General features: G+C 41.3%; 1 protein-coding gene across 3 annotated transcripts in view; it reads left to right on the forward strand.

Annotated features, from left to right (window-relative positions):
* Positions 1–23,411, forward strand: part of pvrl2l (PVR cell adhesion molecule related 2 like) — a 232,702-nt gene that overhangs the window by 110,755 nt on the left and 98,536 nt on the right. For all 3 annotated transcript variants that reach the window (XM_026347441.1, XM_026347442.1, XM_026347443.1), the window contains exon 6: positions 470–618. In XM_026347441.1, coding sequence (XP_026203226.1) covers positions 470–618 — 149 coding nt within the window. The remainder of the gene's footprint in view (positions 1–469; positions 619–23,411) is intronic.

Here is a 23,411-nt window from a genome sequence, read left to right on the forward strand (position 1 = left end):
TTTCTTGATGAATATTGAGCGGGGAGACAGAACGGCTGTTCGCATGTCTGTGATTTCGCTCACATTAATGCTGTCTTTGAATATCGCAGTCACAAACAGCCTCTTCTTTTCTATTCTTCATCTCTCACTCTATCTCTTCCCATCTATCTTCTTTTCTCATTTTCTTCTCCCACTGTCTCATCGATTTGTCTTTTTGATTTTCTTTTGCTTCATCTTCTTTTATCCAATACTTCAAAATTGATGGTCTCCTCACTGCTTTTTCTTCCATTTTTCTCAATTTCCCTTCCTCCCTCTTTCCTCTCACTTGTATTTTCATCTGCTATCCCTCATCTCTTCTTGTGCTTATCATGTTGTATTCCTTCTTGTCATTTTTAATCTCACTTCACCATCTCATTCCCTTTTGTTCCTTCCCTCTATTCCTCTTCTTCCCTCCTTTCCTTTCCTTCCTTCCTTCCTCTTCTCCATACAGTGCATCTGGTTCTTTGCCTGAGACAGTGGTGGTGGATGGCAACAAGCTAATGGTGAGAAAGGTGAATGACGCCGTCAACACCACCTTCACCTGTGAGGTCAAGAATAAGCACGGGGCCAGCAGGCACCAGATCACCACCATCGTCATTGGTGAGTCCGATGACCACGCTCACAGATATACTTGTGGAGACCCACACATCACAGATTGCAAAAGAAATGCATGCATACTGTATATGATGAACACACACACACACACACACACACACACAGGTGAAACCCCACAACACTCCATCAAACCTAATGGGACGATTCTCTTTAACAGCATGAGATCACTGCCTGCATATACACATGTACAGACACACACAAACACGTGCTGTGAATCAGTCTAGTATCAGATGTTACTCTATACATCATCCAGTGCACAGGTGGAGGTGGATGTGTGTGTGCACATACAGTCCACACTCCTCCTCAAATATGCTGATACACTGGCACACGTGCATGCACAGAAACAAAAATCTGTTTCTCTCACACACACACACACACACATGCTGGGATCAGGTCTGATCTAAGAGCTGCAGGGAGTCTGGTCTCTCTCAATCTTCACATTGGATTTTTTTTTTTCATGTATTCCTCTTCGCTGGTTGGCTTTCAGCAAGACGCGGTAGAGGCTTTTGATTGACCCTTTCCCCACAGCAGGACCAAATTGCAGAACAAGGGCCGGATCGAAATGTTTATAACTTGAGATCAAAACCATCTCTTGGAGCTGGACTCTATTCAGCCACGCTTTGACTGTAGCTCAGCTGAACATAAATTAAATGTGTTCTGTGGTTTAGGAGTCTGGTTGTGGGCCCTGGTTGGAGTATTTTGGCCCTGTGGTGCAGGTGAAGGCGGTGGGATTGTCGGAGGGTTTTTAAAGTCCCTACTCCCAGGGGTTCAAGTTGGTGTGAGCCGGTTTGCCCAGGTTGTTTTTCTTTCAGTCCATTTTACCCTTTCTTTTGCACCCACTTTTTTCTAACATGAACTAACGCTCTATCTTTCTTCTTTTCCATTTTCCTTTACGTTTAAATTTCCCCCTCTGTCTGGAAAGAGGATGACAACTGTGTCTGCATGCACTCTTGATCTTTCTGTTGGGGTGTGACTTTTGATGTTCGCCAGTCCGGAGATTCGACTGCTGTTGCAACAGTTTTCAGTCTGGGGTTTTTTTCTTTTCCACTGTCCTCTGATGCTTTTGCACATTATTTTGACACACACACATACACATATCTCTGCACTCACACACTAAAGGGACATGTTCGCATGCTGAAATCCCTCACTGCACATCAGCGGGCAGGCCTTGAAACCTGTTGGTGTGTTTTTTTATCACTGTGTGTGAAAGTCTTGGAATTCCACACCACCTGCTTGACTGGTCAAAATGTGTTTCTTCTTTATTTTACAGTTCTTTTTTAAGGAATTAGTCTGAAGAATCACCATGTTGAGCTTGATAACAAAGCCCCAAACCTAAAAAAAACAAAAAAAAGAACTCTTTTTGCCGAACGCTGGAGAGAAAACTACATTTAGAAAATCCGTGGGAAATCGGAGCTGGAGATTTGAATTGTCTCCACTGAGAACAAAGTTGCTTTGTAACCAGGCAGTGTGTTGGGAGGGATGTGTGGGAGGTTCAGAAGTGGCTAAGCTGCTAATGTTCTCGCTGGAAGTGTAGCATTGTGACTGACTCAAAGTGTCAGGGAGGCTACTCTTTCCCCTCCTAACATACACATACATGAGCTTCAAACACTGAAATCCTTAACAGACACGTAAAATCTCCATAAAGTGCACACACCTACACTGAGTTCTGTAAGGACAGCAGCACTCATACATACACAAATGTTACTTCACGATATCTTTCCAAATACCTGCCATCATGCCAGACTTTGTGATTCATCCTCTTATGTTGTAATTCGTCCTTGGTGTTTCACAGTATGCTTCTGTTCCACCACAACAAAATGGCTAAATGGGTATAAAGCCACACTGTGAATTAATCACTTAGTTTACCGTGCGTATGTATAGAAGGTAAGTGCCAAGAATCCGAGTGAAGCTGGCGAGGTGTGGGCCGACACAACGCTTTGTTGAGTGACCAAACAAAAAAGCGTGTTTATATTTTGCCATTTTACCTTGTGTCCTTTTCCAAAGTGACTCCCCATAAGCACACAGCAAATAGATGTATTGCTTACTGTGAAGCAACTTGACAGATAAGGGGGATTTTCACTGTTGCTGGAATCAAAGATGTGTCCTGCATAAAGTCTCTTCATCCATACTGTCACATTTGTCATTGTAGAGATCCTCACTTTGTGTGTCTGTGCTATTTCTAAAATGCAAATTGTGTTATTTCAGCGTTAATGTGACTTTATAAAATATGCTCTCACTAAATCCTAGCTGTGGGTGACGAGGTATTCTTTAGTAACACTTTCATTCAGTTCATTCAGATTAAATTCAACTCGGTGTCATTCTGTTCTACTCTTTGATTACTGAGAATAGACTGACAAATATAACTTCAGCTCTTCAAAACCTAGTAAACAAGAGTTTAATGCACGCTGTGTAGATATTATAAAGTAATTTGAAGAGTTTTTATTATTAGACTTTATATTTTAGTATTAGTATTAATGAAAACCTCAGTTGTATATTTAGTAAGATGATCTAAGAACATGCCAGGTATCATGAATCTATTCAGTGACTGTTGTAGTTTATCATTATGTATATCTCCCCTTGCAGCTTCACTATAGATTTCAATAGAGTTTTTCTCCCGTTGAGACATTTCTACCATGCTAATACGTATTAGCTTTGCTAAATTGCATTAAATACACTCTAAATTGTGGGCAAAGCAAATGAATCATGACCTATAATGAGAGGCTTTCTCAAAATGAATTGGGCCACCAACTCACAGCCCCAGGGAAGTCATCGAACCACAGCCAATGACTGTTTAAATTCCTTTTCTTAGCATTGGCCCAATTTTAACAGCAGCTTCCCAGGAAAATTCCCAACACTCCAGATGGCCAGTCTGCCAGTGGTAGTGAATCACTACAGGACGGGGCCATTTGATTCATCTCAAAACTGCCACATACAGTTTTGAACAAATAACTCAGTCAGACACAGTAGGTTAGTTGCAGCACAGCAGCAGCTGCACCAATGAGAACACTGGATGCATTAATCATGTACCTATGACTTTCTCTACATATAAGCAGTCCTTAATAATGTAATGGAACAGCAGTGAGTGTGTGTTACTGTACATCTTTTATTCTAGCCTGCCTTATTAAAAATACTGACATTACCTGTAAATCTTTGTGCCTTTAATTTGAAAACATGAGACAATAACATGAGCCCAGTGTTTCAACATTAGCAGTGTGACAGTAATAAGAGCAATACATTTTAAAATAACATAGTACTTGCTCTGTAGTCACCTGCAATACCATGCATGTGATGAGCCAATTAGTAACTAGTTGAGTAATTAGTTGTGTGAGGAAGATGACTGTTAGAAGACCAATCTGACAGTATCAAAGGTCAGATATATTCTGCTGTAGGATTGGATTTAAAATGCATATAATTCTGACTCAGTGCGCCTCGATGCAGCTCTGCTGTGCTATACTGAGAACTAGACACATATATCTTGTGATTGTATGTTGATTACAGTTTTTTACATTTCAAGTGCAGCTAGCATGGAAGTCCTAATCATAGAAAGGTGTTCATGTTCGCTGATACAAAAATGGCTTTGTGTCTCACCATAATGAATTCTCTTCAGTCGAACCAAAAGATACCCTGTCTTTATATCGGAAAGATCTTGTCTATGTTCATAAGAAATCACACTTTCATAACGAAAAAAACAACTCGAGAAAACCATTTGCCTCTAACTCTAGTGATAGAAGCCAGTTCCAGCCTCCCAGCATGACATCTAAACTGTCAAGCTTGGAAGGCCCCGGCTCTCAATAATGCAACAGTTAATACCCCGGCACTTTGTGTACACAGGCCCAACGCACCCCGCTAATTTCCCTGCTGAGAACTGTTAACGGCTCCTCTATGTTCTGTTAAATGGTAGATGAAAGCACTGTGCTGTCTGGCTTTTCCGCCGCCGTCAAGCTGCCGTCACGTGTCATGATTTTCCCTTCGGCGTCAACTGGGGCCGTGACTGAGATGCGAGGGAGCTGGAGGAGGAGGTGTGAGGTTGCATGGGGGAGCAAAATATATGTGGAGAGGGGAGTGGTGAGACAGAAGGGAGAAGTGGGTGATGGGAAGAGGAAGAAAGAGGAGGAGGGAGGAAGAGGAGAAGGGGACTGAAGAAGAGTTGAAAGAAAAGCTTTGGCACTTGAAGGCGACCTAACAAACACACATAGATAAACACACTCAGTCTGTTTCCCTCTCAGGACTAAACACTACAACATATGATGATACTGCAAGACAGATAGGGATTTTTTGCTTAAGTGTTTTACTGATGACAGTGAAACATTTCAACCACTAGACACACACACACACACACACACACACCCCACAACTCCATCCTGAACTCCCATCCGATAACATTCACAAGATGCCAGCTATGCATGGCTTACTTGGTTGCCATGGCGCTAGCTGGATCTGCCCAGCACACCGTGCACAGAGCAGGGCGGGAGAGGATGTTGGCAGAGGGAGAAAAAAGATTGGAGTGGAGGATGGGAGGGGATATGAGGTGAGGTGGGCAGGAGAATAAAGACGGAGAGATTGCAAAAGGGCTGAAAACCGAGATAAAGGCGAGTGCTGGGAGTGGAGAAAAGAGAGAGAGCGATGGAGGGGCACAAACGGAGGTAACAGCAGGTGGAGAGTGGCAGGAAAGTCCTCTAAAAAAAATCTGATGACTTCTAGTCCAGTTTGAAAGAGTGAGCTGGCAGGAGTCTTTGACCTCCCCTGTCCTGCCCCTCCACCATCACTCCATCCTCCTCCCCTCCCATACATCCAGTCCTTTCATGGGGAGTCCAGCTGGCATTGAGCTGGGGGCTGTTGTTGCTGTTCAAATACACATGCATACCCTTTTGACACACTCATACACACTGTCACATTTGAGGGGACCAGTGGAGGAACATTTCCTGGATTGCCTGCGGCAAGCGAGATAGCTGTCCACTGCAAAGACACATACACACTTTGCACCCTTTGCACACACATGCATGCAAGTACACAGTGTTTCACACATGCACACACAGGCAAATTGGACCATGCAGCTTTGTGCATAAAATAATCAGATGATCTAGCCATGGGGGAAACGCTGGCGCTGACTTTCTCAGACATAAAGCCCAGGGTAACCTCTTTGCAGGCTTAATGAAACAACACATAGTGTTTGCAGATACACCCAGATAAGGTTGAGGAGCAGTGGAACACAGTCGTATATTGTGTTTTAAAGATAAGAAAAACTGTAATTCATTACATGACTGATAAAAGATTTAGCAGCGAAACTAATGATTATTTCCATTAGCGAGTAATCTGCTTTTATTTTTTCAATTAATTGTTTTGTCCATAAAATTAAGAAAACAGTGAAAAAATATCCAAGATGAATTCACAGCAATGCAATAGAGAGCTATGATAGATGTCACATTTGGTGTGGTGATGTATAAAGGAGTTTAATAGAAATGTCTTTGCTTCTGTCATGCATATGTTAGATCTCAAGCATATGCACATAATAAGCACATAATATTCAGAATACAGTACAGGACTTATGTACTTTCCAAGTTAATTGGTACAGGAAACCAGCAAATTTACTCTGCAGATGCTGCACATGTGGGCTGATCCTCGCTCGTTGTCCCCTGTCACACGAGCCTAATGTGCAGACTGAACCCTGTAGCTAAATACCATGTCATAGCAGCTCTCCGGGGCTTCCTCTATATATGATGTGTTTGCTCCAGTAACAGACAGGAAATGGTTGTCTGTTTAGACTACCAGTCAGGTCCCATCTAATCTTCATGTCTTGATGGCGCTCATTTGGTTTTCCCTCCTTTCAGCCTAGAGGCACAAAACTGTAGCATCTGATGGAGCAAATTGCAGGAAGAAAAAGAACAACATCCCCTCCATCTTGTCGATGTGGGTGGTGGGGGCGTTAAGTTGGGTTCTTCTTTATTCTTGGATCACTTTAAGGGGGGGTTCAGGCTTTTTTTTTTTCCCACAGTGGGGAAATTGCATTGTAGACAGGCTGCCCCTTTGAGGCGCCAAGGGTTCAGTGTCGTGTCCAAGCTCACCTCAACAAGTTGCTAGGATATATTTGGGTATTAATATAAACATAGTTCCAAACGCAGCCGATGTCTACCCGCTGCGTTTAATAGCAGAAATACTAAAATCCACTGAGATGACAAAGTGTGGAATCCTTTAATTGAATAATAACAAATATTTTGGTAAGAAGATCGTTTTCTTTATTGGGTCTGCAGAGGGACTTCCTCACAGGATCTCTTAGCAGCGTAATATCTGGTAAATTTGGAAGCCGCACTCTTTATTTGTTCTTAATTTATTGTTATTTATACCTGTGCTCAACTCAGCATTCTGCTTGCACACATGCAGCACTGATTTATCGGAGCTTTTTGGCTTTCGGAGAGGAACTATCCAGAGCTGCTGAAACAAGCATTGTCAGAGCTCTGCTCTGCAGCACGACATGTGTCAGTGTGCGGTTATTAACAAATGTGTTGATCCATTTAAGATGTGCCTACAAATGACAACAGACTTCACAAGTCACTAGGAAATGATTTTTCAGTTGTGTCTTGTTTTCACAATTGTGGTTAAATAGGGTGGTGTGGTGTCAACACAGAGGGAGAGAAGCTCCAACTGTCAGAAATGCAGATGCTAAAAATAAGTGAATGACACCTAAAAGGATAAAACTGAGGTGTGAGTACGATGGAACAGCTGTTTTTTTCAACAATACTCAATCTCATTTTTCTGATTTTGAAGGGTTGGTGGTTTCAGATGATGGGATGGGTCGGGCACAGTGATGATGGCTCTGACTTTTATTCTTTCCTACTTGTACACTGAGGTAAAGACATTTTTAATAGAACTGTAATTATCTACTTTTAATGATAACAATTTCTATGGTGCGGAAATCCTTTTTAATTTCATTGTGACTTTCAGTCCACATAATTACTGATCCCCTATCAGTTCTGTTACTCTGACAGCTTGAGCGAATCCAAATCTTGGCGTAAACACCGGGAATGATTTCATCCAGATGAGTTTCATTTCCACAGTGACATGACTTCTGAATGACTCCCACCAAAATGAGAACCAATACAGGGAGGGGTGGTCCACGGGGGAATAAAAACAAAACTGAAGACAATCTGATAGAAACTTCCAGAAATCACAGAAAGAGGTCCGCTGGTGCCCCCTCGGTGAGACCACTGGGGCCACAGCCACACAGGGGTAATGTCTGTCAGCGAGATAAGAGCTGAGGAGAGAGCCTACAGGCTACAGCTTATCACACACACAGATGTGGAGGGAGTGCACAAACACACGTGCACATGAGGTGGTGGTGTGTGAAGCCTTGCATGTAGAGAGATTTGAGGTGGGGGAGGCTTATATCTTACCTCAGTATCACGGGGTGCCTGCTAGTGGTAACTTCAGTCTATTTTTCTATCTGTCACACAGCAGGATGACCTTCCAGTCAACAGATTACCGCCACCTGTGCAGGGCTCAGAAAGAAAGACAGAGAGCTGTCTGTATGTAATGTTTCCTCAGGCACGTATTTATGATCAGAGCTCGTCTCTGTCTCAGAAAGACACTGACCTGGGGCAATCCGAGTAAACGCTCACGGTGGTGTTTGTATTAAAAGCAGTGGTGGAAAATAATCATCTAATCTTCGGCTGTGTGATTCTTTTTTTTTTTTTTTTTGCGGTTGATGATGAGAGGATAAAGAGGACTCTGACCTTCACCACTCACATACCGCTCCTGTTTCATCTGTAAAATATCTGATATTAGGTTTGGTGTATACATTTTTTTTTCAGGTAGATTACCAGGCATTGCACTTACTACATCACAAAATATTGCCATGAATGCAACAAGTTCACGACCTGCGTCTGCGGGCTGTTGGAAATCACTCTGGGAAATTGCAAAACACAAACTGAAGTAGTTGAGAGAAAATTGTGAGCAAATTGATAAATGACACTTGCTTTGCCCTTTGTATTGATCAAAAAATAACACGTAACCAACAGTGAGCCCGTACCCGATGCAAAGCAGAGGCTGCTTTAGCTCAGCTGAGCTGTCTTAGAGATACGTATTCTTATTTTGGAGGAGTTCGCTCTTTACATTGGCAGCTTTTGTATATTTATTCAACTTGAGAATGAGAAAAGGCAGCATTACATCACCACTCCAATGAGTAGGATAAACTAAACCAGATAAAACAGCTGTGAGTAGTTTAGATTCAAACAGTGATGAGGCTGCTACATCATCTGAAAACAAAGCACGTCCTCATGTCGAACTGATTCAATAATTCTTTGTGGTCATGGCAGAATCACAGATAGATAAATGTTTATAGAATACGCTGTGCATACATCGTCTCCTATAAATTGTTCAAACATACTGTGAGACACCGGGATGGCCGACGAGTGTTTGGTTCAGCAGAATTTAATGGTGGGGAGTAAAAAGTTCAGATTGATAAAAGGTCAACAGGTCAGTTTCAGCATCAGCCGGACTGAATGTGGGTCACAGCAGCCATGTGGCCTGTGCAAGAAACTGCATCTTGACTCCCGCAGTCTGTCTGCCTGTAGTCAGCGCTCAAATGTCAGTTAATCTCCTTTTTCTTTCCTATGTAAGATTTATTGCTGGCTTTATCATTTAATATTGTTGAGATAATATACAGTTTGGAATAAGTTGTGAAGTTTTGTGCTGATTCAGCACTGTTTCAGTACTATGGGTGTAAAGATTGATTAGTTACTGATGTCACTGATACAGTCGAGACTGAACATATAAACACAATGAACCCAGACAGTGGTTTTGTTTTCTACCAAAGTAGTGCACTGCAACCTCCATGACATGATTATTTATGTCTTATATATCTGACTGCCCTTGAAATTTAACTTCACTTTACTCAAAATATGTTTATTAAACTTGACAATAAGATTTTTCTATAACCATAACCTAAGTGTTTTAACCTAAACCTGCAACTGGTTGAATTAGGTTTGGAATCCGCACTATAGAAACACCACCATCCAACCCCGTTGCACCTGCTTGTGTCAAGTACAACTGTGCTTTCTGCCAGTCAATCATCTCTATATTCGTCTCTGTCAACTGCCATACTCATTATACACCAGGCAAACCAACAAACAACAAACAAAAAACGGCTCTTAAATCTCTGTCAATAGTTTTGATTATGGCTGTACCTTGTATTTTAATTAAGTTCTCAATATGAATATTACAAAAAAATTTCATATAAGAGATAAAATTCGTACACATTTCGTTTTGACATAAATTATTTCTCTCATAAGTCACAGTTTCATCGTCATGGATCCTTAATCACCCTAATTACTCTTTAATTTTTTTATGTGAGAATCTAAGGTCAGATCGTGATAAAACATATTATTTATACTTCTATTTACTACTTTTGCACTTATGCAGCAAACCTGCTGCAGGTAAATATACATGAAAATAGTTTAAAGGTTCAACTCTGATCCCAAAGACTGTTCTCATTTATGTCACACTGTAATTAAAGGATAGCAAATTAATCAAGTTTTTTAAGACATTCCCCGGTCTGGTATGGTAGGTATACATAAATGATATCTAATTAGGATTAGTCCTATAATTAGCTTAAAATACAAAATACTTCCACAGAGCATAATTGCTGTAAATGAGGAAAAGTAGATGTGTGGCACAGGAACAAATTAACAGAATTAACAGAGGGGATTAGAACTATGATTAACTGAAAATGAACAAAAAATGGGGTTCAAGAGGTGAAAATAGAGCAACGGAGAGGGTGGTGGCTCCACAGAATAAAGTCTGGTTATTTCTATCAAGTCCCATTGCTAGATTATTTTCTGGGAATCGAGCCAGACGTTGGTGTTACACTCTCAGCTGGCGGCAATCCCTTTTTTGTCCTTCAAGACAGTCGCGGTGCCAAAGACAAAGAACTAAGCTGAAATGTGGCCAGACCTCAAGAACAGAGGACTTCTTTCACGAGCAGAAACAGAAACAACACCTCTTCTCTTGATGCATTTGCAGGCGGCGTTCATGTTTTGCTCATCAAGGGCCATTTTTCACACTTACAGTGGAGCCGCCACCAGCTGAGTTCAAGTAAAAGTCTAGATCAGATAAATAAATAAATAAATAAATAAATAGAAACTCACAAAATGTTCCTGTTGGGAAAAGATTAATCCAAAATCTTTTATGATGCTGAGACACATAAAGAAATATGAAAGATTTTTCTGATGTCAAATGAAGAAGTGAAATCAGCAGCATCCCAGCAAAGTGAGTTTTATTCAAGTTTTGTTTAATTAAATCGACGCTGCGGCTTCCTGCTGCGAATTGATGACCAGTTTTCAAGCTGAAAGAGAGCTATTGATAAGGTCCTTTCTTCTTTCTTGCTATTACTGTATTTCAATCTTAGCTCTGAAGTGACCACTGGGAGTCTTTGTTTGTTAAAACACATGTAGAACAGCAGCGCGATCAATCAATTCTCCGTCTGGATAAAATGTCTCCTTTACTCCACTGTTATTTTACAGATCCAGCCAAAGTTCAAGCACTGTGAATTTCAGCACCAAACTGCTCTGTGGCATATTCCCATGAACCAAACCTGGCATCTACATACTTTGAAATGTATCCATCTTGTTGAAACAGGATGCATTATTGATGCGCAGCTAGCAGAGTTGGAATAGGAGCAGAGGGGCTGAGGATTGCGTGGTATATAGTCTAAATATTTTAAACTTAGGTACTTGTTTCTCTTCGTTCTTTGCCTAAATATTTTACGCTCGGGGCCCGTGCGGGTTGATGCAGTTAAGATTTCAAGACTTTCCCTTTTACTACTCCGATCAGAAGTGAGGGGTGAATTCATTGATAGAGCTGAGCCGAGCCAAGGAACTGCTGGTTTCAATCAGCGACAGCCAGCGTGACCCGTGAATGCACAAACGAGCACACGCTTACACATAAGCTCATCATGTGCTGTATCCAGCTCCCATGGGCTTTTTTCCGGTTGTTTTTTTTTTTAGTTCTCGCTTTGCAGTAGTTGTGGTTTTCTGAATTTGCGAACCAAGTCCAAATGTCTTCGCCTGTATGGCACCAGGCAGAATTACAAGCGTTCACTGCACACGTGCTATACATAGAGACCATATCCTGTACACTATACACTTCAAATATAGTCTGCCCACTCCGTGCGTATACCTGTTTTTTTATGCACAAACACACCTCTGTTTCGTATTTGGTGCTGCACAGAGATTTATTCTGTTATATGCACATTTGGTAGTGGATCTGTGCATTAGCTCATTCTTCACTGGACTCACAGGGTCAGATGTTAGTTGCATTACCTGCAGCCGGAGTTTGGCGAGGGAGCAGTCAATGATTACCTCTGCGCTTGTGCTACTGCTTTCCATTTCAATGTTAAAGACCCTGGGCCACAGCTCAGCTGCTTTTTTTCCCCCTCTTTTTTATCATGCAATTCATTCCTGCATACAGGTAGAGATGCACACTCATGAATACACATTCACACCAGTACTTATATATAAGCAGATGCAATACATGCAGGCAAACACAAACAGTCTTGAACTCACACACACACACAGGCACAAATACACAAAAAACATCCAATTTGTGTCAAGGGCTTAGTCACATTTCTCATTTCTCCCCTTGTTACGACTTCGAGGTATTCCCTCCTGGCCTAACTCATCAGAAAACGTCAATGAACTGTCCATCTTATCCTGGGATCCTGTGCACGTGTGTTCATTTATGTGCGTGCATGTGTGTATTAATGGGCAAGACAGAGCAGCCTCTAATCCTGTAGACCAGTGCTATGTCTTTCAATTAGCCAGTAGGGCTTGTTCAAGGCCAGTCGGGGTCAGACTGCTATCACAATCAGCAGCTAATCCACTACAGACTGATCAATACAGAGGGAGGGGACTGGAGGGGGGAGGTGAGCAGGAGGGATGTAGGTTATGTGTTTGAGGGAAGCAGAGAGGAAAGGTTACCTTTAGGCATGTTAAGTGAATCAGACGTTAAGCATAGATGAAGGTAAGATTGATGGGAGAGAAGATGGAGGGCAGCGGAGGTTCGATGTTGTGCTGTTGTGTTTATTGACAGCAACATCTACTGGTTGAAAAACCGGGTGTCCAATCAGAGCTTTGTAGGTGGGATTAAGAAACCTGACTTTATCTTTGTGCAGAGCAAGTGAAACTAGATATAAACAGTTTACAGCTCCTACTGTATAAAATCAGGAATCTATAGCATTAGTGTTAATAGGGGAGAGGTGCATCTTCAGCCTTTCTACCAGATGTTTAGCATGTTTGTAGGAAGGTATTGGTTCATTTATGTGCAGGATACCAAAGTGCGGAAGGGCCAGCTGAGCTCTAATGTACTTTAAATCAATGGATGTGATTTATAAATGCCCTTTTAGCCAGTCACATCGCTGCTCTCGTCACTGTTCAGCAGAAACAGGCATTTTCTTGGAAATGGTTTTGTTGTCTGAATGGTGCAGGACATTAAGATCTGTAAACACATCACCTCAAATCTTTAGCCAGGGGCAGATATTGTGGGCGTTTATTTAACTTGTACAGTTGAGATGGAAATAAATAATTAAAAGAATGTGATGGACCCATTTATGACTGTAACTAGGACTATTTTAATTTTAATCCTTTTGTATCTCACGCTGTGAATGATTTCACCATAGCGTGAAATGGGATACAACAGCAGTTACAATACAATAGGAGTTTACTAAAAATGAAGTTTGAAAAAAAGGCACCGGCACCCAGGATTGACAGTCACAGTAATCCAATATCTTCCACTTACAGAACAGAACACAGAGCAACAACCAATACGTCTCTTTGTGTAGCAGTGCTTGGGGTTGCTTTGTAGCAGCAGCGTGTAATTTGTGCATGATTTAATAAAGGTAAAAAGAGTAGACCGCCCTGCACCATGACGTGGCACTCAAATCACAGCGAACAGATTTATCAACACTGGATGGCTGCAGGGAATTAATGAGTTGATGGAGAACCTTTTCATAAAGTGTAGCTGTGGACAACAGAGTGAGAGTTGCTCGTAAATATTTCACGATAAGTGCTGGCTGATTTATAGATGTTTATGCTTTAAACACAATAAATGTGTTTTTATTTTCAGTTTTGCAGCAATATTGTAGACGGAGTTTGACACGTATTTAGTTTGTACTGGTAGATAAAATTGTCAAAGTGGCAACAGACTGACATTGACAGAAACATGGTGGTTCTGTCTGAGACACACTGTCAACACTCTTTGCATTGCTTCATTTGAATAAACCAGACAGAAGTGAAGTTCCAAGGGCAGGAAATGGAGAAACAGTTGGAGCACCGCTCACGCTGTTGTTGTGCAACAGGAAATATGTTCTTTAATATTGATCTTTTAAATGTTTGTACTTAATTTCACCGGATGAAAACAATTTTGATCTTAGTTGATAATTCTGTCGCTTGTTACTGTGCGGTGATTGAACACAGTACACAAAGGCCATTTTAATAAAAGTATTGAACATGCATGACATTTATCTTGGTGTCACTGCGCAGAAACATCAACAGCCCCCCTAGTATCAAATTATGCAACCATGAAGAAAATCTGGTGTGGAGGGCATTATTGCTGTCTCGATGTTTGCTTTCCATTTTCACGCTCCTGATCATATTCATGAACAGGCCACGAGAAGAGGAGAGGAGGAGGTGGATAAAGAAGCAAAAAGAGCCGCGGCTTTAGAGAGCGGCCTTAATCCTGTCCACACTAGGTTTGCTGTTTCCTCCCTTGCTGGCTCCCCCGTCCGCCCTCTTTGCCCTCTCCCCCTGCTCTTTTTTTAATGTTTTGAAAGGATGGAAGTGATCCATCTGAAATGAGCTAAGGCACGCAAGCACATATTCATTTCCCTCCCTCTCTTTCTCTTTTCCTCTCTTTCTTTTTACTCTCCTGGGCCCCTTTAACACCCCACTTCTCTCTCTCTCTCCCCCTCCGCTTGGGTTTCACTCTCCCCTCTTCCATCGTCCAGATTTGCTTAGAAATGAGTCACTCGACCACAAACCGCCCTATTTAGGAGGGAGGGAGCAGCGGGGAAGAGGAGGGGGAGATGGAGGAGTGCAGGATGACTTAGAGAGGGAGATGGATTGAGTGAGAGTGGGCAAGAGCGGTGGAGGGAGAGAGGGGAGAGGGAGGCTGATGGCTGTTTTTCACTCAGCTGGTTTTGTTGATCAGTATCAACAGCCAGGGTCTGGATCCAATCAGCTCCCTGCATTCAGCCAAGCAGAATAAGACTAAAAATATACTTGACAGTGCACAACACTGGCATGCGCACACACACACACACACATATATACTCACATACACACACTGAGAATATCCAAACACCACACACACCCTAACACACGAGAACAGCAACGCAAATCCAGTGAATAATGTAGCACAGGCGGAGTCTAGGAGCAAGAGCACTTACCAGGGTTTTGGATTATGACACGGGTGTGCTGGTGCTTATACACGTGTGCTCGTGTCTGTGTGTGTGTGTTTGTGTGTGTGTGTGTCTAGTTCTATATTAGCTAGTGTCTCCACTGAATTAATGAAGGCACAGACATGTAGGTGTGAGACATCACACTAATTACGGCAGCAGTGCTGTAGCCTCGCCATCAATAATGTTCATTAAACTACTGAACCTACTCAAATTGACGGCTCTGTGCACGAACGTGTGTGGTGGGTTGGTGTGTGACTGCCTGTGTACTGTATGTGTGTATGTGTGTGTGTGTGTGACTTGCAGTGAGTAAGCACCACAGCTGGGTGATGGATCACCACAGATTTGCATTAAATGCTTCTTTATGTGGACACGGCTGGCTGACTAAGGCAATTTTTTATCATCCCTGCTGTATCAAAGTTTCCAGAAAGAACCCGAAGATAAAAAATGCAATACATCATCTGTCTCATAATGTGGCCCCCATTCAAATAATTTACAGTACGAGTCTCAGTTGTTTTAGTCAACAAAGCAATGTGATTCATTCCAAATCAACCAGAGATAAACACATTCCCACTACTGAAACTGTGACGTGTTGATGCTTTTAGTTGACTTAGTTTGGCTATGTAGGTGAAGACAGTGCCTCTAAAACCAAAACTCTTAAAAATAAGAGTCTCGGTTTTCTTCCAAGAGCCCTGTGGTGCAGCTTGTTAAGAGATAGTTGGAAAATAGCGTGTTCCAACCGTGGGAATTCACCCAAAACTTCTTGTATATTCATACGCTGATGTTAATACCTGATGCTGAACTCGAATGGAAGCCACGGGAAACTGCAGCCTGGACAAAAAACTATGTTTCGTCATGTGCCCCCACATAGAGGGGCAAGAAAAACATTACAGGAACTGGACTCACTTCTTTTCCAGTAATTCTTGAACCTGGCAGCACGTCAGCTTCCCCGAAACTGTCCACACAAGAGAGTGGAGAGCTGCTTTTGTTTACCTGCTGCGCTGCACGTGTAATCAGGCAGTGAGAAAATAAAGCACATAAAAAACTGCAGCAAAGGAAACTTGCTGTCAGCAAAACAAACTGAAAGTGAGAACACATCCTTAGAAATCCAGAATCAGACTACCTCTCTTTGTATTACAGGGTTTGTCTCTGTAATTACAGGCCACCCTGCTGGCCTGGTGGGTAGTAAGTGTTCATTTTGCAGGCAGCAATCTGGATTTGATTAAATCAGACTTACAAAATGCATGCATCACTTCACTGCAGTATTTTACCTGTAATAGGATTCAAGGGCTAATTGTTGTGTGCCTTGCAGACAGTTACAGCAAGGATGACAGCGTTACAAGACATGCAGTGATCCGGAGGCTCTTGACCCTTTTTAAGGTCACAGCACTCATCTTACAGGAGACACACATTTCCTACCTAATTATCCACTGCTTGAGAATGTCACACAGGCCTGTATAATAAAGCTGGAGAAGTCGAAAAATGTTAAAGGGTAACTACACCCTCAAATTCTGTTAGCAGCTTTTTCCCAGCATTTTGTAAAAATGCAAAAGGGAAGCAAAACTATGGGGGGTGCAGCCTTGAAGTGTGACACACACTTTGCTTCACTTTGCTGGAGGACAGAGCATCTGGCAGAACCTACTACAAGCGTGTTTACTGCCATTTGAGAAGTTCATAAAAGTGAAAAACCCAAAGGTCTTGAAAATCTTTCAATATACAGTGGATGGAAATAGTGGCACTGTTTCTAATTTCCTGGTTTTCTACATAAATAGTTCATGAAATGTGATCAGATCTTCACTAAAGTCTAAATATTAACTAACAAAATGTGTCGACCCTGATAAAATATGAGAAGTAAAGATCTTTTATTTCTGCAGACTGACAAAGTAGAGTAAGTAGAAAAAGTTACTGCAGCAGGGCTTTAACAACAGTTTGAACCACCTTTGGTAACATTAACCTCAAGCAGAGACTTCCTGTAGCTGTGTATAAGAGCTGCACAGCATCCAGGAGGAATTTTGGACCATTTTCCTTCACAGATCTGCTTCAGCTCATACATATTCTCAGGACGTGTGGTGTGGACAGCTTTCTTGAGGTCATTCCACAGCGTCTCTGTTGGGTTGAGGTCTGGACCACTTCAGAAGGCATATTTTGTGTCAGATTTTGTATATTGGGTCTCCTTTGCTGCCTCTGCATCTGGAAAGCTTTGCCGGAGGGGAAAATGAATTTCCAAGTTTATCAAGGTGTCCAACGGGATGATGCAGTCTGCAAGCTGAAGCACAGAAGACGTTGGATGATGCAACAGGATAATCCTGGACATCAAAGTGAATCTGCTACAGAATGGATCCAGAGACACAAAATCCACCTTTTAGAGTGTCTCAGTCAGAGGCCAGACCTCAGCCGAATAGAGAGTCTTTGCAATAACCACAGGAGCATTCACATCAGACATCCACACAATATGGCTGAGCTGAAGCTGTTCTATCGGGCAGAATGAGCCAAAATCGCTCCCGGGTGTTGTGCAGCTTTAATCCACAGATACAGGAAGATCTTAAAATGACTGCCTTGGTGAAGATCAGATCCAATTTCATTATCAATTTTTGAAGAAACTAGGAAATTGCAAACAGTGTTATTACTTTTTCTTGCAACTGCATAGAGGAAATGTATATTTAAATTCAAACAAGAAAATGAAACAAAGTCAAAAGGCTGCAGGAAAATACAGAATACAGCAGGTTAAGGAATAAATATGTGTGAAGTTAATAATAACCACCACAGTTACCATCTTTTGATTAGTTCCCCACTGATTCATCTGCTGATTTGTTGAATTTGAATAGAAAAACATTAACTGACCTTGGGTAACGCAGATGTAACTAGTTATTCAAATCCACTCAGGGACCTTGTCTTCTGCAGCATGCTGCCTCTGCCCAGTCTTCATTACATATTAGCTTAGAGTATTTTTTCTTTCAAAATAAAAGCCGCATTGCTGCACACATAAATCAACATCTGTTAATGGTTTCAGATTTCACACTGTAATGTACACTGCGGGCGGTTAATATTAGGATCTCAGCTCATCCCATTGTAGTGGTGGATGTACATGTACTCCAAATCAATATCCAGTCCTGTTGCTTCCATTTTGTTGCCTTGCAATGGATTTTTATTACTGCATTTTACAACTGTACAGTTTATCTGTGCTCAGTAAAATTCATGGCTGGAGTTCATTCCCTGTGAGGCTTTACATTCCTGTTTTGTTGAGTCAGAGTGGGATTTTACAAACACCTCCGAGTGTGTATTTGTGTGTGTTAGTGAATATTTGTAAGAAAAAGAGGCAACAACCAGCACTTTGGCCGTGCACTGATACACACAAACTGCCAGAAGCTTGTCAAAAGTGAGTAAAGGTGCTTTGTATGTTCATACTCTCTTGTGTGCTTTGTCTGAACACAATCCTGCACGAGTGTGTGCACAAAGGCTGTAATTTTTGTGCATGTACACTTGGCTGAGGGTGGTTGTTAAGGTGAATGGAGCCAGGAGTGGGGGAAATCATCTGCGGAGTGTGAGTGTGTTTTTGTGTGTAAGTGAGTCATTTATTGAGTGTTTGTATGAGCGACTGTGTGTGCAGCAGCTGGATGCTAAATGAGTGCAGAGCTCGAAGAGGAAGGTGCAGAGGCACTTGGGAAACCTCCTGAAGTTCATAACCCCTGCAGGGGGCCAAAGAATGAGGGGGAAACTTAATTGGACTCGGTGTGCATGTGTGTACGTAGGAATGGATTGAGTTGTTCTCAGGCATGTAACTCCCACGTGGGCCTTTTGTAACTTTGAATTTATGTGTTTTCTGCAGGAAAAAAAGCTATGCAGATGAGCTTTCAAGGTGGAAAAGGGTAATGAGCTTAGAAGAGATGAATTCACCCATTTATCTCCACTTGCATCCATCTGTCTATCCATCATGTATCCATCTATTCCTTTATCTATACCCTGCATCCACTTTCCTTTCCTCACTCGCTTTCTCTCTTCTTCCCGTCTGTCTCTGCTCTTTAGTTTTCATCCCATCTGCTTGCTCTGTGTCAGAAAGCATCCATTTAAAATCCTGGGAGTCTCAGAGGAGAGAGCACAGTGAGGCTCAATGGGCCAAGAAAAATGCCAAAAACAAGATGCTTAAAAAAGTCATTCTGTCTTTTTTCCCTCTCGCTCTCGCTCACTCTGCCTCCCTCGTTCTTTGTGTCTGTTTCTATGGTTTACAGTAGTTTTTTCTATCTTTTTTTTTTTGCCATCCTTTGATTATTTCCTCGCTGATGAAAAGTGAGGGGAGAGAGCTGGAGATGAAAAGCAGTGGCTAGAATCCATAATGAAGAGACAGAATTGAGGATGATTTAGGCAGGAAATTTCCTCCTTCACTGCAGCAATGAGGGCTTGCATGAGGAAATGATTGATATCGTCATGGAAACACTGGTGGTCCCGTGACCATAATCCGTGTAACTTCATGGTCACAAGCCAAATAAATCGCATGTGTGCTTGTGAATATCAAGGAAAATCAGGGATAATTGAATAGACAGTGTGGCTCTCTGTGCATGTGTGCACGTCTGTGTCATCAAGGGTAATTAAGCAGAGTGTGTGTGTGTGTGTGTGTGTGTGTGATGGTTAGCGTTGTGACACAGATACACACTGAATGATTTTAGCGTCTAGTGGCTAATAGCTGCTTTTGACGGTTGTGGGTGTGCATGCAAGTGTGCGTAATGCTGCTTCTCTGAGCCTGAGTGAATGGAGATAAATTAAGAGCATTAATCATATACACTCTGTGTGAGTGCACGTGTGTGTGTGTGTACAGTATGTAATGTGAGTGTGACTGATGATGTTTGGATGCAAATAGTGCGTGTGTCTGCAGAGGTTTTCCTGTGTGTGTGTTGGTACATAAAGAAGATAGAAGAGAACCAGCACACTCAGTGTTTTCCATTACAGTACAATAATTAGTGCACAAACTGTGACATAAAAACTAGCTTATAGCGCCATTAAATGCACCATCATTACTTCCTTAATGTGATACATTTCCCATCGAAACAGTAAAGGATCAATCAGAACTTTAGGCTAATGTACAGAGCCCAGTAGGTGATGGTTGAATTGTGTCTTTGTCTTGTTTGTAAAAATAATTTAGGCTCTCATATTAATGTTCAGTCACTGTAACGGTTTAAATTGAAGTTACATGTTGTAGCTATTCCAGGAAGAGTTTCAGTGTTATTCATCAACGTTGTGCCTGGTAAACAACGTTGTGTTATCTTTAAACTTCAGTTTAATGGATAACATCAGAGTTTAATGTTATATATTGATAATTATTGCTCAGTAATTAACGTGAGGGTTCTAATTATTAGTTTATGAATGATTTTCTTTTTTATTTATGGGCCCAGAGTCTCGTCCATGCAGACGCATTAAAAACAAATTTATCCCTGACATCTGTAATTGCATAATACTTAAAGGAATAGGTCAACATTTTGGGAAGTGTGTTCTATTATTCCCAGTGTTTGGTGTGTTGGAAGCAGAGTGAAGGTGCAAACCGACTCTTTCCAATAGAAAAACTTATTGCAATGACATTGAGGTCGTGTCTCTGTGACAGGTGCTGGAGAGCTCACGTTCAAGTGAAGCCGGAGACCTCAGCTCTTATTGCACCGCGTGTAATACACAGATTTATTCAATTTTCCACAACACAACATGAAATTTAAAAGCTGGATTTATGCAAATCACTGATTTAACTGACGTTGTTGGGGGTCATTGACACCACACACATCAAAATCATCCCCCAACAATGACACTGATGTGAATTAAAAACATTACTATCTTTTACTGGAGAACTCTCCATGACCCACACATGTCACATTTTGTCTACATCACACAAAATGTGATTAGCTCAGGATGATGAGGATAAGTTCTTACAGTGGATTACATAATGACGTCCCAACAAAGTTACTCTGCTACAGAAATGGACCCAGTATGAAGCATTTTACTAAACCTTTTAAGAATTGTATTATTGTATGTTACCTTTGGCTTCAATAGAAAACCTGCAGGGAAAACCTGGGATGCATGGAACAGAAATTACAACCTACAGTTGAGGGTTTTTATGGTACATTTGACCATCATGAGTTTAGAGAACGGAAATGCTGAATTGATGAAGTACTATTTCAAAGAAATTTTGGATTGTTGGTTTTTAGACTAAAGTGGCCATTAAAGGTTTAGGGTTTATACTTGGTATGGCATCAGATAAATCACATTCATGTTTTATTTTAATGACAGAACTAAGTTTTATATGTAAGGCATTAAGGATGATGTATATATGTTATATATGTTTTGGAGTTAGGGATATCTTTTTGTAATTATGTGCCAGTAGAAGGTTCTATTATAAAAATTACCCTAAATGAAAATGTACATGTAGCCCTGTTTAACCTGCTTAGAGCTTCTGTGAATACTGAGTCAGATTTACAATATATACAGCTTTAACAGTCATGTAGTCTGATTTAGGAGAATGCTACCAGTCAGTCTGTTTTGTTATTCATGAATAAATGCTAATCTGATTCAGTCAGGTGCAGCATGAGCAGTATCTTGTACTAGATACTTTTCCAGTGCATTATGATCAACTGGAAAATGTATGGCACTTACAGATGCATGTCCTTCATTCTGACCTCTTCCATCGAGCTTTATTTCCACCTGTCTGCTAAAGATAAACGCACAGACTTATTCATTCAAATCAAATTTAGGATGCAGTCCTTAAAAATGCACCTTGGCAAAGTGAGCAGTAAATATATTAGGCTTCACCTTTCTGTCTCGGTGAAGAGGTTTTCCTCAAATCCTCTTCCTACTGTACATCTGTGATTTCCTGCCTGCATTGCTTCTGGGTGCCATTAACCCGCCGTGATGCTATTTACCCTCAGCTTCACCTCCTCCACACTTACATCTGTTATGATTATGCGTCCATGCCTCCTAGACACATTACTTATACATGGGTAAATCAGCATTTAATTCTTTTTACTGTAGTTTATTTATGGATTTCGATGTATTAAAGCAATCAGTTATGTTTTGTTTTTTAAAAATGTACACAACCTGGTGGTTTTTAATGTCATTATGGGAATCGGTCTGCAGCTGACCAGCCCAACGCACAGCAAGCTGCATCACACTGTGTTCTGACACCTGCTGAACATGGCCAGTATTATTTATTTGTCTGACTGAGCAACCTGCACTCAGAAATAAATAAGTTGTCTTTACGGTGATGGGGATGATATCTGCACCTTGTGTGCTCATTAGTATTCAGTCAGTCACATTTAAAGGACACGCTAAAAACCTCATGTAACAAGCAACATGATGTTGCTGGATTTTTCGTTTCAAGCTGCACTATATCATTTTTATTTAACAGGGTTTAGTGCATCTTTGCAAAGTAAAACTAGCAGCTCTGGGCCTTTGGCTCTGCCCAGTGATGTTGAACTGAAACATTTACATTCTCGGTGCCTCAGGAGCTGGTCTGGTTTAAAAAGGGTTTTAACCAACACTCTAGGTGGAAGGTTGCCTGTGCAGCGGGCACTTTATTAATTATTATTCATTATTAGTACTGAACTTGGAAGCATCCATCCAGAAGATGCTTCAGCTGAAAGTCCTGCTGACCTTTGTCTGAACATTGCAACTTTATATTCAGAGGAACCTGTTTAGCTTGTTAACATTTATATTCTGTGTAGGAGTTTCTAGACTTTCCTAGAAACAAGCCGCTGCACAGGTCAGTGAACAGTTCACTGCAAATCAACATTCAACTACTATTGTTGATATTTAGCGTGCAATCTATAGCTCACCAAAGTGAATCGATAAACTAAAACAATAATTAAACAAATATACAGTATTAACATACAACAATATACTGTATATAAAACCAACATTTGTCTAAGTGGGTTGTGAAGATACTTAAAGTTCAAGGTTAAATGTAATATTTGGAGCATATTTATGGATTCATTTTTGTGTCTTGTCCTTGACCAAAATCGGTTTTTAATGAGTATTCCCACTGTGGAGCCTTTACAGTCAATGCCTCTGGCGTATTGTGTGACAGGTGAAGTGACTTCCTATGTTCTTGGGAATAAAAAAAGAGGAAGGAGAGAGTTGGAGAAAGAGATCAACATAGCATTATTTGTCATTTTACCCCTTAAACTAGTTTCGACCTCTTTCTTCTGTTTGTCAGTCTCACCCCCTCCACTTCTAACTTTTTCCACCTTACCCTGCCCACATCCCAAATCTTCTCATTTAGATTATCCCTAATGCAGTGAAAAGTAACTGAGTAAAAACGCATAACTTTCATGGGTCTCTCTCTTCTCTCCATCTCTCTTCCTCT

Source organism: Anabas testudineus, chromosome 11 (assembly GCF_900324465.2).
Source record: "Anabas testudineus chromosome 11, fAnaTes1.2, whole genome shotgun sequence".
In the NCBI taxonomy this organism is placed as follows: domain Eukaryota; kingdom Metazoa; phylum Chordata; class Actinopteri; order Anabantiformes; family Anabantidae; genus Anabas; species Anabas testudineus.